The following is a 17,551-nucleotide window of genomic DNA, read 5'->3' as shown; positions in this document are numbered from 1 at the left end:
TGATGGCAAAACAGATGGGAGAAATGTTGATGCAGAAATCGGGGGGGTAACGATCAGCTCCAGAGAAAGACCCCCCTCCCCTCTTTCTCCTCAGACGCAGCTACCTCTCGCATCAGGCTCCCTGGGCTAAGCGGAGGTACAGGTGTGGCAGAGGCTGCGGCCTAATGGCGCCGATCGGCTGGCGGCAGAGAGGAAGCAGCTGACTGGGCCGCTTGTTGCACAGCCGGGCCCCGGGCCCGTCCCCGGCCCACCTGCTGCAGGGGGCCGTGACCCTCGTTAACGACCCCTGCTCATTCAGACAGGCCTGATGGATGACTGGGGGTCCCCTCGCCAGAACGGAAGAAGCCCCTCCCCCCTCTTCCGCCATCATAATCCTCACCTCCTCCACCCTGCTATACCCAATACCCAACCTGTCCCAGTGTCCTCCTCATGGTGATGTCTCAGCCCTGCGGTGGCCATTTTGTTTTGCTTTCCTCCTCCATCCTCATAGGAGCCGTCCGCCCCTTTAATAGGCACAGTCTGTTTGTGCCCTCTCTGATATGTTCTCTGGTATTCGTTAAAAAAGCTTCCGGCCATGTTGGCCCCCCTCTCCTTTAATATGCACAGTCTGTTTGTGCCCTCTCTGATATGGTCACTGCAGCGGTATTCACAGTCTGTTTGTGACCTCTCTGATATGTTCTCTGGTATTCGTTAAAAAAGCTTACGGCCATGTTGGCCCGATCTCAATGATTCCACCTCACACAGCGAGTCTTCCTCTCTACCCCCCCCCCCCCCCCCCCCGCACAGTTTCTCTACTATAAAAAAAGGAAAAAGAAATAATTCTTCCTTCTTCTAGCATTGTGACTGCCAACGGCCGCTGGTCCTAGCATAGATAGTTTTTTCTTAAGACGACGGACCGATGTTTAGATGATTCACTCACGTGACTTTAGACAAATGTACTTGTCGTAAGTCGTTTTTGGATAAAGGCGTCTGCTTAATGTCTAAAATGTAAATACTTAAAATAATACGTAAAAGTCAAGAGTAAGAAAAAGCACTGTGACAGTAGTACTAGTGCACATGGTCGTGTTGTTCTAAAAGCAGCAGGTCTCTGTCTGTCTGTCTGGAGCAACCAAGGGTAACGCAGGTGGTGGGCTAATGAGGCCTTGCTGCATGCATCATCCATATGAAAACATCAAACGTACAACCAGACAGACATTCTTAATGGATATGTTCTGCTGTGCGGGTAGATAGTCCATAGTCACGGACCGCGCAGTAGAGGTGAAGAGAAATATTTCGAGTGAAATTGATAACAATGATAACATTGTTCAATCTCTTTCTCTGTTCAGTCTTTGACCATAGTACCTCGTAGGGAATGTCTTGCCATTAGTATTAAGGGTTGTTTGAGGGAGCTTCTGTATGATAATGTGTGTGTAAGTTGAAGTGTAGTACTGTGTGTGTGTGTGTGTGTGGGTCTGTGTGTGCGTGTGCGTGCGTGCGTGTTTGTGGGTGTCTCTGCAAGTGTGAGTCTGCACAGTGCACAGAGTGAGCTAGAAATTGGGTGTGGGGGGGGGGGGGGATATCCAATTCAACAGAAGTAATTAAGGAAGAGACACAATTTAATTAAAGTTGGACATTTGGGCGCGATAAACAGAAGCAGTGATTTATCATCTCCTCCATCAATTAGGGGCCAGGGTGGGTTCTGGCATAGCAGAGAGCAGGCTGGGGGAGAGGAGCTCCTTCCAGCTCATTTAGCCCTTCCCCACTCCCGCTCAGCATGCTGGGAGAAGGAGGACATTTATTTTACGAAACTGTAGTTAGTTTTGTGTTTTTTTCCCCCAAAACATTTAAGGTACGTATTTGTGGGACACGGTTCTCATTTTGAACTATTTGAAGGGACGGCGAGGGTGGAAGGGGGAAGTCCTTCGTCTGATCCAGACGATAAACGGACAATCCCTCCGGCTGAACCGCCGAGTCGGTTATCTGTGTCAAGCCAAGTCTCTGTGAAAACCAGGACGTTGCGATTCTTAATGTCTCGTTTGGAAAGTAAGCCTCCCCCTTGAGTTTGTCCTGCTTACTGGACATTGGCCAGAATAATACTGGGAAAGGGAGGAGGATATCCTCATTGTGTTAGCCTCAGCAGTATGGCCCCTCATCTTCCCCGCTTGCGCCGTCACGACTTGCGACTCCAAGATGTCGAGCCAGGTACTGTGGGTCAGTGGGTATTCGGTGGCAGCAGCAGATTCTGGGTTAGGGTAAGTCAGAGCTGAGAGTTGCTCTTATATCCAAAAGTGCTTGACAATAATAACAAACAGTTGAAGAAACGGTATGTATGAACATATACAAAATGAGTACTAAAATACGAAACAAATGACAAAGTTGAAGAGGAGCTCACAGAACGGTGACCATACTCCAGCCAGGGTTCATTACTGAGTTATGTTTTGCTAGGGGGTGAAATACTCATTTTACTCAATAAAACACAAATATATTGTTTTTAATTCATATAATGTGATTTTCTGGGATTTGTGGATATTCTGTCTCTCACTGTTGAAATGAACCTACCATTAAAATGATACTGTTCATTTCTTTGTAAGGGGGTAAACTAACAAAATCAGCAGGGGGTGAAATAATTATTTCCCTCCGCTGTGTATATATAATGCCATATTGTGTTACTTCAACCTCGTAGTGTTTCTTCACAAAATATTTATATCTAAGTGACTTACATAAATGTTATGTTCATGTTACGTGACTTACAGTACATGAATATAACTATTCATTTTTAGAAGCACTACTTACTGTTTTTCAGAAGCACATTGTAATTGTGCCATCTCCTGCATATTGAAAACACACTGCTGTGGCTAATAGATTTCATGACTGGAAGGCAGGTGGTGAAGAGATACTCATACAAGTATGCGGAAACCCCAAAAAAACTGTATAACAATTATTAAATTATCTTTTATAAATGATACTAGAAGCTGCCCACAAACCCACATTTTGTATGCTATGATTTTAGTCAGAAGTTAGTCATGAATTTTCTAACATACATTTTCTAATATTTCTAACATTAATTCTCTAATATTTCTGACATACATTTTCTAATATTAATTGATGTAGTGTAATTCATGTTATCTTATTGGAGGTTCCCGCCATCCAACGTGCACACCAAATAATTCCAATGGGAATTGTGACTTTATTCCCCTACTTCCGAATCCAAATTCACTGTATAGATACGTATGTACGTTTGGATTATTGTAGGTAATGTGTAACAGTGCATGTAATTATTGAATTATTGTACTTTTCTTAATTAAACTGGTCGGGCCAACTTCTAATTAAATTGGTATCAGCTCTGGAGTCGTCCATATTATGTACAGGCAGGAGGGCTGCCCTGAATATACAATGGTTGGGGAAACATTCTAGGGCAATGCAGTAGTCACGCTACTATGCAGTAGTCACGCTACCCGGTCACGGCTTCTCACCGTTCATGTCGGGAATTGTGAAACCTTGCAATTGAGCCAAACAATTCTTGTTGTGAAAACATTTGTTTTCCGTTTTTTGGCATAGGACGAAAATGTGAGCGACAAAGAACCCACTTGATATCATAACCAACAGTTTTACATTCTCTAAATACCTACACATTGTGTGTCGTTCCCCGGAAGGCCTTTCCATGCAAGACTCACACATCGATGCCGGCTTTCGATGAGCTCTTCCAAGACACACTAGGTCTTCAGCGTGTCCTACAATGACGCTGATTGCTAAAGAGAGCCCAAGAGTGAAGCGAAAAACATTTGTATGGTACACCATAGAAGTGCATTGCTTTGTCAACACTTTCGAATTCCATCAAGATTATGTTGACCGGACCCAGGGAAGACATTGATCTGAAACTGTTGACAATGTTGAGAAGTCGACCAATCAATCGGTACAGATTGAGACAAGGCACTTGCTGTGGTCTTGCTGTTGCCCAGTTACAGGCATCAGGGGTTACTGAAAGTATTGTTCAATCTATGCTCAAGCAAGAGAAGCTTCACTTGAAAGTACTTCTTCAAAATAATTCATTATCTGAGGTGCATTCACAAACCAATTTGATTGATTGATTGATTGAGAATGTTTATTTTGGTCCCTTATACAATTCACAATACATACAGTATATATATATATATATTTTAAAAAAATGTACACAGTCACAATGCGTACCAGGACCAAAAAGGTGTAGGCTGAAGCCATGGCTTCAATTCAATTCAATTCAAGGAGTCTGTGCACTGTGTGTGTGTGTGTGTGTGTGTGTGTGTGTGTGTGTGTGTGTGTGTGTGTGTGTGTGTGTGTGTGTGTGTGTGTGCGTGCGTGCATGTGTGCTTTATCATATGCCTTACAACAAACTGTTTTTGGTTTCTTGTATGATTCTAATGAGAGAACACCGATAAGAGAACACTTGACACATTAAGGTAATTTGTTATCTTAAACGATGAGTCACGGCTGAATGTGGTGTACATGTTGAGTTTTAAAGCAAAGACAGGAGATTCTGTAGTGTATTAATGTCAGTTGTAAGTACACAGGTTAAAGGAACAAACAAATGAGGGGGTACAGCGAGATGAATGGTAACACGTTATACCAGTGTAGTAGAGTGAATGCAACAATAATCAGTGTTGACCAGTGTTCATTTTTTATAATTTATAATTCTACTACTACCACTACCACTACCACATTGTTTGTATCTGGGTAGAAGACAAACTAGACTCAGTATTGACCTTTATAAAGAAGGTTCTTTATTCACCACGTGTCTCCTTACCATTCTTCTACTGCAGAAAAATAACAACAAAAAACGATCCGTCTGCCCCGCAGTGGCGTAGCGGTCTAAGCACTAGCCACTAGTGCAAGCTGCCCACCGGGGACTGGGATCGAATCCCGGTCTCGCCAGATCCGGATATGGCCGAGGCACACAGGGAGCGGCATATTGAGCGGCCGCTCCCGAGGGCGGTATAGGACTATTTCCGGACAAGGATCTGTCGCGCAACAGCGCCCCCGGGGTGCCGGAATAACGGTGCTGGGCTCGAGGAGCCAGTCAGCTAGTCTGCCTGGCGGCCTCTTCTGGGACTGCCGGCCACGGGGTCGTGCGGCGGATCCTACGCAATAGGCAGGGGATAATTGGATGCTAGGTTGGGTTCAATTGGATACTAAATTGGGTGAAAAAGGGATACAATCTGAAAAAATAAAAATAATAATAATAATAATAAAAAAACGATCTGTCTACATACAGTGTAAGCTACATTTTTGTCTTGATCAACATAGCAAAAGTTGTTTCATCATTTTGTAGTTTGCTTGAATTTGTGTCTATTGAAATGCGTCATTAAAGGCAAAGTATGTTTTGAATTGTTGTACCAGGGTACAAATAGGTAAATAAATAACAAATAATTGCTATTGGTATTGGCCAATTGTGTTATGAATAATCAGTAATGGGAACAGGACTTGAATTTTCATATCGATGCATATCAAATACAGTAGGCTATGGGGAAAATATCTCAGAAATATCTCATAAGCTTCGGTTTGTGTCTGCTGATGTTGTGCATCATACAGACAGAACCCTGCTCTCTCCTTTGCTCTTCAATATGTTGATCTCTTAACTGCGTCAAATGTGTCAAAAGTTGTTTATGATTTTGACGGGCTTCACCATGATAGGAAAGTTTTCTGACATTTCTCATGCTTTTAAGTGTCCTGACAGAGTCAATTGTTACCATCTCCTGATTTCTGATCTCCACACACATACACAGACACAAACTGTGACATCCCTCTCACTGATGCCCATAAGCCGGGGGTTCATCACCCTGGAAAGCGCCTACGCAGTCCCAGAGGCCAAGTCAGAGACGGGAGATACTGCCCGTACGCGCAGCTGTCCCGCATCGGCCAATCACCGAGGTGACCACGGGAGAACCGACCGTGGGCTCATCAGCGGATGCGAGACAGCTGTGCCCGCCTACGGGACACGCAGATTAAAGGGGGAAAGGAACCAGGAGAGGGGCAGAAAGAGACACCACAACGCCAGACACCATCACCATGGCCGAGGGCCGGCCTCCGGCACTAGCAATTTCAGTCCTGTTATATTAACGGCTATACTCCGTCCGCCAGACCGAATAGCGGGAGGGGAGGGGAAAGGAACCCCAGCGAACCGCAGGGTCGGAGCCAGAGCCCGACCAACACATTTGGAGCGGGTAGATCCCCACCTCCTCTTTTATTAATACACCAGGAATGGTTGACAGTTCTCCCTGTTGTGTGTCGTCTCTAGCTCGTATGTGCAAATTCCCCCAGTCTAGGTGAGAGGGATATCACAAAACACACACAAAACACACACACACACACACCTGTATGGACAGAAATTAAAACACTGTCCATCATTCAGTCTATGAGACAGTTAGAATCATATAGAAGGTGCAGTGAGAGGTACTATGATTAGACAGGGAACATCCAGGCCTAGTAGAGGGACACCCAGGCCTAGTAGAGGGACACCCAGGCCTAGCAGAGGGACACCCAGGCCTAGCAGAGGGACACCCAGGCCTAGCATAGGGACACCCAGGCCTAGCAGAGGGACACCCAGGTCTAGCAGGGGTCCAGGGAACACCCAGGCCTAGCAGAGGGACACCCAGGCCTAGCAGACCTAGCAGAAGTCCAGCCTCCTCAGCCAAGCAACCAACGGCTCTCCTGACAACGCTGCTGTCCTGCATTAGTTTATGGTATTGGGACAGGACATAAACCAGCACTGTGTGTGTGTGTGTGTGTGTGTGTGTGTGTGTGTGTGTGTGTGTGTATGCGTGTGTATGCGTGCGTGCGTGCGATGGGATGGGACATAAACCAGCACTACCTCTGAGTCTGGACACAACAGCTTTATATGCTTACAAACCGACACTGTATACTTCACAATAATACTGAGTGATAGAGAGAGGCCATATGGCTACCCCCAAGTATGTGCCTTACCTAGAGGTCTAATGGCTATGAAGAGAACTGTTACTTTTTAGATTTCACCTCAGCGGAACAGAAATAAGCTTGATAAAACGTTCGATTGTGTTAAAAAATGATTGTTGCCCAGATCGACCCCTTGATTTGAGCATTATTTTTTCACACACACACACACACACAGAATGATTTCTAAACAAACATTGTTTCTGCAGCAAACAAACCCTGTCTCTGATCATTAGATCCAAGTGTACAGTTCAATTACTAAACACATGTTACTAAACACACGCTTCAAACACATCTAACAACCACAACAAATAGCAGTGCAAGCTTCAATGTCTTCTATCGGCATGAAATTACGTGAAGCTAATGAATTTACCGTTTATGCATTCATTTAATCTTTACTAAAATGATCATAGGCTCTGAAAGCATGAATCAACTCCAGTATTACGTAGTCCAATAAGTGAATGCAACACCAAACAGAGAATGCTTGACATCCTTAAAGGGTATGTTTTGTTTTTTTAAGGCAAACAGTCTATTCCACCCTAAACCAGAATATCAGCATGGTTCCTCTATTCCACCCCAAACCAGCTGCTTCCATATCTCTCAAACAATCCTGGATTCTGATCGAGCTACCTGACATGCGTATGATTCGAACCTCACCTATCCCTGACCAACTCTGTATTATAATGACTCCCTCTAACCTCCTCTGGTCTCTCTGGCTCCAGGGCAGTGGCAAACACACTGCCCTGTAGCATGCTCCCTCCCTACGCTGACAAGCTTGACTCGTCGGCCTCCTCGTCCCTCCTATCGGATTTCACATCTGTCAGCGGTGGCGGAGGCTAGCCCCAGAGAGCATGGATGCTAGCTAGCCACACTGAAGTCCACACTGACAGACACACTGACAGACACACTGACAGACACACCGGCCCAGCGGGCTGGCTGGACCACGAGCCACGGTGCTGCTCACTCTTCCTGCCCCATCACACGGGGTAATCACATCACAGCTGCATGGACTACACACTGTGTGTGTGTGTGTGTGTGTGTGGCGATGTGAGCAATTATGCAATGCTTTTTTTTTCCAAGTCGATGCTCCATGCTCACAGGCACCTGACTACGTTTAGTTGTGCGTATGCCTGTGGCAGTGTGTCCCTGGCCCTTGTAGGCCCCTTGGACATGCTGGCACACACAAACACACACACACACACACTCTTTATTTTTCAGTATGTTTCCTGCTGCAAGAGGCCTCTCACAGTCATCCCTAGGCCCTACTAATAGAGATTAAAGTGTGTGTGTGTGTGTGTGTGTGTGTGTGTGTGTGTGTGTGTGTGTGTGTGTGTGTGTGTGTCCGTGTGTGTGTGTGTGTGTGTGTGAGTAAGTTGTGGGGCACCATGCTGCAGCCTCTGCCCTGCAACAGCTGTTCTAATAAGGCTCTCATAATAATGAGCAGCTTTTCTACACGGTGTGTCTACAGGGCAACAGGGCCGGTCCAGAGCTACGCCCTGGCCCTAGTTAGTAACCCACTGGTGGTCTGCTAATAAGCCTCCATTTCTCTATCTCTATCTCTCACTCCCCTTCCCCCCTCTCGCTCTCTCTCTTCAGGGAGCCAAATCAGCTGGAAGAGTCCTGTAATGAGCCTGCAGCGTTTTGTAACGAAACTCTTGGAATGGAAGCAAACATGCATGGAAGAACATACATTGTAGATCTGTATCAAAGACACTAGGCCAATTGTAATGTAACATGTGTTAAACCGTAATAATCGCTGATCACAAGGTCAAGTCAAGGTGGACTGGAAAAAGCCTTTCTGTTGCAGAGAGAGTCTTTATTGTTCTTTCTGTTCTTCCCCCTAACTCCCACATTTTTCGCTCTCCAATCTCTCTCTCTCTCTCAACTCCAATCTCTCTTTTCTCACTCTCTCTCGACAACAAAACTCTACCCTCAGCCCCCCCCTTTCTCTCACTCTCACCCCTCGCTTCCTCTTTCTGAGACGAGAGGTTTGTTAAACGCCGGTGACATTACTGGTGTGTGAGTAGCTCCGGCTGTTAAACCAGTGCCTCTCTCGTGGAAGACACCCCACAGCATCCTAGGATGTTAGACTAATGAAGTGCATTGCTTTCAATGGTAGACTTTTCTCTGCGGCCATTTTCCCTCCCCGACCCTGTTCACCTTCACCCAAGCAGTCGCTAATGCAGCAAGCCAAGCGATTCCGTTTACAATCGTTGATCCAGTGATCCAGTAGAGTAAGACCATCATGCCTTGTGATGCACAGTACCTACAGAGATTTGTCACCATTTTTTCTCCACAGACACAAACACACCGAAGCTTATGGACACTGTTCATCTTCAATTGCTCGGCGCCAGTGTAGAACTATATCGATTTTCTTTCTCGGATTGCTTGTGTGCTGAATGGACGCTGTCGTCGTCAAACAATAGAGGTTTCTGTGAGGAGAGAAGTGTGAATGTACTGCTGCTAAGATTGAACGATCGCCCCATTGTTGGTGTCACCAAGCTTCCCCAAATGAATAGAATGTCAGCAAAACAGTTAGGGAAAGAATTCACCAGCATTAACATTCGCAAGGCAAGGCATTCATCATCATTATAACATTACCATCGTTGCTTCAAAATCATATTTTGGCTCGTGCTGTATTTTCCTACAGTGCCAGGCGTTCATGACAGTGTGTCCTTAAGCCAGGGTCTTAAAGAGAGGTGCTGTGGCTCGAACCGTGTGACACGGTGGCACAGAGACTGACAGGACACCACTTCAAATGTCAGGAACCGAAATGACTCGTCGTTTAATTGCTCCGAGCTAGCTCCATCCCTGCGGTAGAGACAGGATGTTAAAGGCCTTAAGCAGTCGTTTGCTAAGGTAGTTATCTCATTACCCTCTTCAAAATGCAAATGTAATGCAGGCTTAGTACTTTATTGCAATCACTGTTATTGAGAGGGCAGCCATTTTGTTGCGTTTCTGAGAGGAACTTGACGACAGGCCTGTGAGCTGTAAACTGCGTGGGTTATAACGACCGTGGGTAAATGACATTTTGTACAGAAGCAAGAGTGTTTTTATCCTCCAGTTATTCACTTCTGGTCCAATATACGACTGATTCAATTAGCCATAATTCAAGGCATTGCTATCATACAGAACATTGCCTCTGCGATGTCTAAATGATGATAGCGATTAAATGAACTCATCAATTAGTGAAGTTATGGGGCTTTTGAAAGACTACTGTGACTATGGAGTGGCTGTATCCACATGCCTGTAAAGGACTGAGAGAAAAGACTGCCACCCCCCCATCCAACCCCACGCACACTATCAAAAATGTACATATTACAGTATTATACATACTGCACACTACTGGATTACTTGTATACCAGTGGACTAATTGACCACCGTACTGTATTGTATTATTATTGCATTTTATATCATCATACTCTGCACAGCATTTTTACACAATTGATGCCACTGTAAAATCCAGCACTTTATTAATTTATGAATGTAGGGTTACTTTTTTACTTACGTTACTTATTATTATTGTAATGTGTTTTTTTGTATAAGAATTGTACTCGTGTACTTGAGTACAGTAAGACGTAATACAAGTGATTCTGATTTTGAATGTTGCATATTACCAGCCATTTAAAAAAACTAAAAAACATGACATGTCCTAATGTCAGACATCATGCTGAAATGTTAGCCACCTAAAACACTGCTCCAGAGGTATATATGCATATAATTTTACAACATAGAAGCACCTCATTGTGCCAGCACCCACAATGTAATCTCCCAAATGCTGGGAGAGTTTACGTGAGGCATTCTGGATGTGTGCATGTGTGTATGTGTGTGTGTGTGTGTGTGTGTGTGTGTGTGTGTGTGTGTGTGTGTGTGTGTGTGTGTGTGTGTGTGTAAAACAGGAGGGCCAATCACACTGGAACTGTGGTTTTCTGTGAATCTCCGGACACTACCATGGAGTTTGCATTCACATGGGCAGATACAACTGAATGCTTTCTGAGCAAGTGGGAGTGAAACAAAAGACAACAGAGAATGTGAAAATGAATGAGAGAGAGAGAGACAGAGAGAGAGAGAGAGAGAGAGAGAGGGAAGGAAGGGAGGGAAGGAAGGGAGGGAGAGAGAAAGAGAGGAGAGAGAGAGAGAGGAGAGATAGGGAGAGAGAGAGGGAGAGAGGGAAGGAGAGGGAGAGAGAGGGAGAGAGAGAGAGAGAGAGAGAGAGAGAGAGAGAGAGAGAGAGAGAGAGAAGAGAAAAAAGCAAGAAAGAGCAGCACAGAGAGATGTTTTTTTGGCTATTTGGCCATTAATTGGAATAGAAATTAAATCCAGCAAAAGGATAATGATCGTTCCTTGTAGTGCGCCTGCTGCCTCCCTCTATATCTCGGCAGAAGCAATTACCAGCCACTATAACCCTATTATATATAATAGAGTTGGGATGAGGGTCTTTTGATTGGTGTGGATTTGGACACGCCGGTATTTTCCGATCCATGTGTGCTTGTTCTCTGACGGCGTGCGCCGCCGTTCCTCTATGCAATCTCCGCTCCTCCACCTGAGTAAGTCATTCTAATAAAATTACACACGCTACTGCATCCCCGTTCCTCCATGAAAGCAGTCTATCATCTCGGCACATGAAAGATGGAGAAGAAGAAAAAAAAAAACTGTATGCCAGTAGACTTGAAAGCCCCCCCCTAAAATGATTTTCTTTTTGTTTGTTTCCCTCCACCATTATCCCTTGTTCTCTACAAGCACAATTACACATGGCTGTATAAACAAGAAGGAGAGCGGGCCTTGGAAAAACACTCCCACTAACTACTGCAATTGGCCGCTCTTTGGCTGTGAAGTTAGAGTGCTTGTTTTTTTTTCCTCAGGGTCGCTCAAACACTCGTCAGGCGTTTGCCCTGATGGGAAGGGCAAGTCCTGTGTAAAGAGGGGAGTTATGGGGGCTGGAGTTTTTGTAGACTATACTCCTGTATATAGGGACTCTCCTTAGGTGCTTATTTGTGACACGTTCTAATGCTTGGGTCCTCATATCGGGATCCGATGTGATGATCAATATGGATACATTTTCCCTGTTGTTGAAAATCAATGACACTCGCTAGTCAAATAACAACACAGCTTGTTTTGTGAGCCTGCTAACAATGTAAAGTAGTGTTATAGTTAACTAGGTAGGCAGTGGGAGGATTACTCACCGAATCCATTTCGTTGCAGTATTTTTGGCTCGACTAGCGAGGTTGTGTCGTGATTCTCAACGATGTCGAAACGTAGTTCCGTGTTTCAAAAGAAAAAAGTCAGTCACTTTTTGATTGGTTGCCGACATGAGGACCAAAACATTAGGACGTGTCACATGTATCCGTGCCCGCTTGTGATAAGCATTCGACACATCAAAAACAGCATTCGTTCAACACATTTCCATTGCAGCTATTCACATGACATTTAGACCAGACATCGGTATTAAATCAAATAAAACTACACAGCTAAATAAATCGTAATACCGCAATCCATCAAAAAAAGGGACGTTGAATACTTATTTCCTCCACGGTAAATGGAGAGTCTGATGGCGAGGCGTAAAGACTGGCTGACACCTATGTGTCCCCTGTGTTTCCTTCCTACGCCCCCAGAATCTCAATTGAGAGAGAGAGAGAGAGAGAGAGGAGAGGTTATGAGATTACCCCCCTCTCCTAATACAGATATATTTATCAGACCTTTCCTTAACATATTTGTGTCACCTTATCATTTTCAGAGCAACGTTAGAATGAAAATGTCCTCTGGCAATAGACATTTTTAATTTTCTCCAATCATTTGAACAACCCCCCCCCCCCCCCCCCATCCTACCGTCTATTCATCAAAGGTCACATACTGTATACGCTAACATGTTCCGTTTGTGATGATGGTGGTGAACTAGAAGAATAAATTAGCCTGTATCATAGAGGAATACATTATCTCCCTTTCCTTAGCTCAATAGACTCGTGTTCAACTCCGATCCTGCAGCAGAGAATTTAATGAGATGTTCTTGGTTCTTTCGGAGGGAGGCAGGAGCCGGGTGGTTTTTGGGTTTTACCCCCCCCCCCAGGGTGAGCGTGCCCCAGTCTCCAGTCAGACAAAACACATTAGTATTCCACCGCTTTCACTGAGCTTGTTGGCCCACTCACCTCCAGCACTATCTGGACACAGTTTAACGTCTGTCTGTCTGCCTGCCTGCCTGCCTGCCTGCCTGCCTGCCTGCCTGCCAGACTGTCTGTCTGTCTGTATGTCTGTCTCTCTGTCTATTATGTCTGTCTGTCTGTCTGTCTGTGTGTCTGTGTGTCTGTCTGTGTGTCTGTGTGTCTGTCTGTCTCTGTACTCTGCCTGCCTGCCTGTCTGTCTGTCTGTCTCTGTACTATGTCTGTCTGTGTGTCTGTGTGTGTCTGTCTGTCTGTCTGTCTGTCTGTCTGCCTGCCTGTCTGTATATATGTCTGTCTGCCTGCCTGCCTGCCTGCCTGTCTCTGTACTCTGCCTGCCTGCCTGTCTGCCTGTCTGCCTGTCTGCCTGCCTGTCTGCCTGTCTGTCTGTCTGTCTGCCTGCTTGCCTGTCTCTGTACTCTGCCTGCCGCCTTTGCACCGGCCCTGCTTCCAGAGACAAGAGCAACACTGTCTCCACTGAGACGTCCACAGAACACAGAACACAGCCCCTCATCTACAAGTGTGCTGTCGGAATATGCCTGGAATATTATTCGTAGCCTAACAACCGATTGGATATTTTCTGAAGTAGAAGGACGGACCTCTGCTAGGGATTAGAAAAAGCTGCTTTCACTACCATGCTGCTAGATATTCCACTTCTCCTACCCCAGGGCTAATAACATGCAAATAGACTAGACTGAAATGTCTGAATGAGGAGGTTAGCGGAATAATAAGGATGTATGCATGTAAATAGTGAAATATGCATTTCAAAAGGGGGACGACGCACAAGGTTGTGAATATATTTCGCTCGGTGCGTGCTAGTATCAGAGACGTGCTGGTGCATACATAGCAGAAACCGGCCTCCGATCTCTCTGTCCTCTGGTATGTACAGTAGCAGCATATAGCTGATCTCTACGTCCTCTGGTATATACAGTAGCAGCATATAGCTGATGGTGGATGTAGCACATTTCATCTCATTTTCTAATAAAGGATATGTGTGTGTGTGTGTGTGCTGCACGGGAGGGGGGGGGGGGGGTATCATCATCATCAACAATGACATCATCATTAGGCATCAAGGCACATTGCCGGAAGGTACAATTTGAGCAGCGTGTGTGTGTGTGAGTGTGTGTGTGTGTGTGTTTGATACATTCCATTAGTCTGTCTATACCTCCTCCTATCCCTCCATCGCCTCCACTGATTCTGAATGACATGCTGATGAAGCTACCGTACAGAAGCACGTCAGCATATTTCAGAGACAGACTCAGGGTGTGTTTTAATGAATACTTAAGTGATGCAGAACACTTTTCGTGGAGGATACACAACAGCATAGGCAGACACAATCTGATTGTCCATACGTATGCATTTCTGGCTAAATTACATTTTGTGCATAAAGTCTGAGACACACTGATTGAAATAAATTGCAGTTGGGGAGAGAAGAGAAGTAGCTCGCTGTCAGTGTTTAAAAGTAAGAAAGTGGAAGTCGTTAGCGTAGGATGGTCGTTTTTGGAAGAAAGATATTACAATTGTGCATGCTTAAACACCCCCGACACATAGCCTCTGCTGTTCACTCACTCAGCCTACGCCCCGTCAAAAACAAGGAGCAAAACATACGCAACTAAATCTAACTATGTCCTTGTGGTTGTGTACAGTTACACTAGATGGTTATTAATATACAGTTATTACCAGTGTACGGTTGTCATGTTAAGATTGCCCATGTTCTGAACCCGAAATCATTCGGGCGGGTTCATTCTTATGCCCCGATGGATATGGATATCAGGTATTGTATAAAGATACACTGCACGTTTAATACACTGTTAAGATAATGGCTTTTTTTTATAAGACACAAAGCTTATTCCAAGATGACTGCATGACGAGCTGTCGTTAAATAAATCAGATTTTTCAATGTTCTTACCTCGTTGATAAGAATTACACGACTTGTCATAGACTAGGTTGTGTCGTTCCATCTACCTCACATAGTGCCACAACATCCTGTGTCTCTGACTCCTTTGAGTCGGCTTGTTATGACGTCTATGCTTTTTTGCGAGAGGAACACTATCTTGTGCGTTAACTCGTCTTCCCTCATATGTGATTCCGCTGCGGAAAGCCGGAGCCTTTTTCACCAGCCTTTCATACGTCTTCATTCCAACCCTGAGTGGTTATTGCTGTCAATTGCTGGGTTTCCAACCAGCACATGATTGATTGAAACCAATATAGTTCACACTTCTCTGGATTGGGTGCGATCTACAGAGTGTCTGCCAGGGAGGAGAGGGAGAGCTCCTCTCACCGACACACAAAGGCAGAAAGCCTACTGCCTTCTTAATGGTAATTGCGCAGCCCTTCGAAAGGACTGCCCCGCTAAGACAGAGGTTCGAGAGGCAGGGTCATCTCAACCCATCTGTTTGTGTTGTTGAGTGGGGGTTTTGTATGCCATATGTTTGTCTTCAGCATCATCAAACCTGATGTCAGTGTCTGATGCAGAAAACATAATTTTTCACATTTTTCAGTTTTTTTTTTACATCAGTGCATGTGTCAGATGTGTCAGACGTGAATAGCATATATATATATATATATATATACACACATACTGTATATACAGTGAATAAATATAGCAGACTTACCGGCCTGCGATGAATCACCTGGAGGGAGACAAAGAGAGGAAATAATTTTAGTTCAAAGCTCAAGTAACACCTTCAAAATACTGTACGAAGACATAAGGGTGAAATAACACTTTGAGAGGGCTAATAACATTGAGATAATGTATCTCCATTTCCATAAGCAACACAACACCACATAGACCTGCGAATGAAGAAACAATCTAAAACAGAACTGGAGACTGATTAGAAGCAACATTAACAGTGTCAAAAAGTTATTTGGGCACCTCAGAGATTTGTGTTAAAAAATAAAAGTTAATGAGACAAAGTGTCTGGCCTCCCACACGATAATTTCCTCCTCATCTGTGAAGGGCATGGCATCTAAACTATTACGGATATAACCCAGGTTCTTTGAAGGAGATGAGGAGAGACTATGGGACACAATCCCTGTGTGTCTATTCACTGAAACCCTATTCAATCACACCTGTACCCTGCCCTACCCTGCCTAGTGCCCAGCCTAGAAAGGCCCATGCATAGCACGCCTGTTTAGGATCACTCTTCACAAGCTCAGCACACGAGGGACAATGAGGTGAGGGCTCTCCCTCCTCTCCTTCAGAGAACTTAGGTTACATTCGTAACACCTAGTTCCTCTTTCAGTCGACCCGTCACTATGCAAACCTTGCAAAACCCTCCCGGTGGCCTGGTCCAAACAGAAACCCGTTGTGATACAAGTGTATACACTGTCTACTTCACACTCACACAGTCTCCACACCTGCACTTAGAACAGTGTGTGCCACAGAGGACGCGGTCATGTCCAGGCTGAAAAGGGCACAGTGCCCTGCAGAAGGTATGGGACAATGATAGGAGCAACACTAGACATTGACAGCTCTCTTATGCCTGCACAAATAGTGTTGCCATTTTTATATGACACGGTCTGGTGAAAAGGTCCGCATGCCAGTCGCACAAATGCCCCAAAAGCTTATTTTGTTAGTTAATGGATTTCCTTTTTTTAAAAATATATATTACGACAGTTTCAGTGTTAAAGAGCCCACTCGATATAACAAACAACAACAAACGTACGTTTTAGGACGTGTTCAAAAGCAAGGAGCATGTGTGATCATCTAATTATGTGTGTGTAGTTTTTAGTGTTTTTAGCATGTTGGTGTTCTATCAGCATGTTGTGATGTGCTAAACACGCAGTTATGTATATGTTTGTAGCGTAATGTTCCTTTTTAGCGCAAGCTATAAGCAGCTGTTTTATGCCTGTTTGTTTTCGGAGCGCGTTTCTCCGCTATTTGGTTTGAGGTGGACCGACATTCAAACAAGCATCTAACTTCGTCAACTGTTTTCTGATTTCAATGTATGACACATCATTTGAAAAAGCTTACAATTACTTCCACAGGGGCACTGTATGTGGAGAAGCCCAGCTGGCTGTAGCACATATCTCTGAAATAACCGGGTCCAGAGATGCCGCCAGCCCAGCGGGTGGAGTGTGCCTGAACGCCCAGAAGGGTTCTGCAATCCCAGAGAATTGTAAGCCTCAACAATGGCTACTATAATCCTTGGCAGGGTTTTCCAAAGCAGACTAACAGCTAATCAGAGACCCTGAACGATGTCCTCCTGGTCATGTAAACACGACGCAGAGATCGTACAGAACAGAGGGTGGTCATGGAGATGACTTTCGGAACACTTTGGGAAATGTTGCGTTTGGGGCGTCACATTAGTGTTTCTAGGGCGCAAACTGGGTTTGTAGGGTGTGTATTAGTGCACGCACGCTTGGCTGTTAGTGGCATTGGTGGACACAGACAGGTCCTGGCGGGGGGGGGGGGGAGGGAACACGGTGATCTGTGATTGTGAATGACAGACCTTTGTCTTTGTCTTTCAATTGAC

At 45.0% G+C, this 17,551-nt stretch overlaps 1 protein-coding gene across 1 annotated transcript in view; it reads right to left on the bottom strand.

Moving 5' to 3' along the window:
• The window catches only part of nrxn2b (neurexin 2b), a gene marked incomplete at both ends in the record, with an annotated part of 540,835 nt that overhangs the window by 382,681 nt on the left and 140,603 nt on the right, over window positions 1-17,551 (bottom strand). Inside the window, 1 exon segment of the mRNA XM_080544021.1 lies at window positions 15,689-15,706. Within this exon segment, the coding sequence (XP_080400147.1) occupies window positions 15,689-15,706 (18 nt within the window).

Source organism: Nansenia antarctica (assembly GCF_963989245.1).
Source record: "Nansenia antarctica genome assembly, chromosome: 13".
NCBI lineage: Eukaryota > Metazoa > Chordata > Actinopteri > Argentiniformes > Microstomatidae > Nansenia > Nansenia antarctica.
This window is presented reverse-complemented; position numbering and strand designations above follow the sequence as displayed.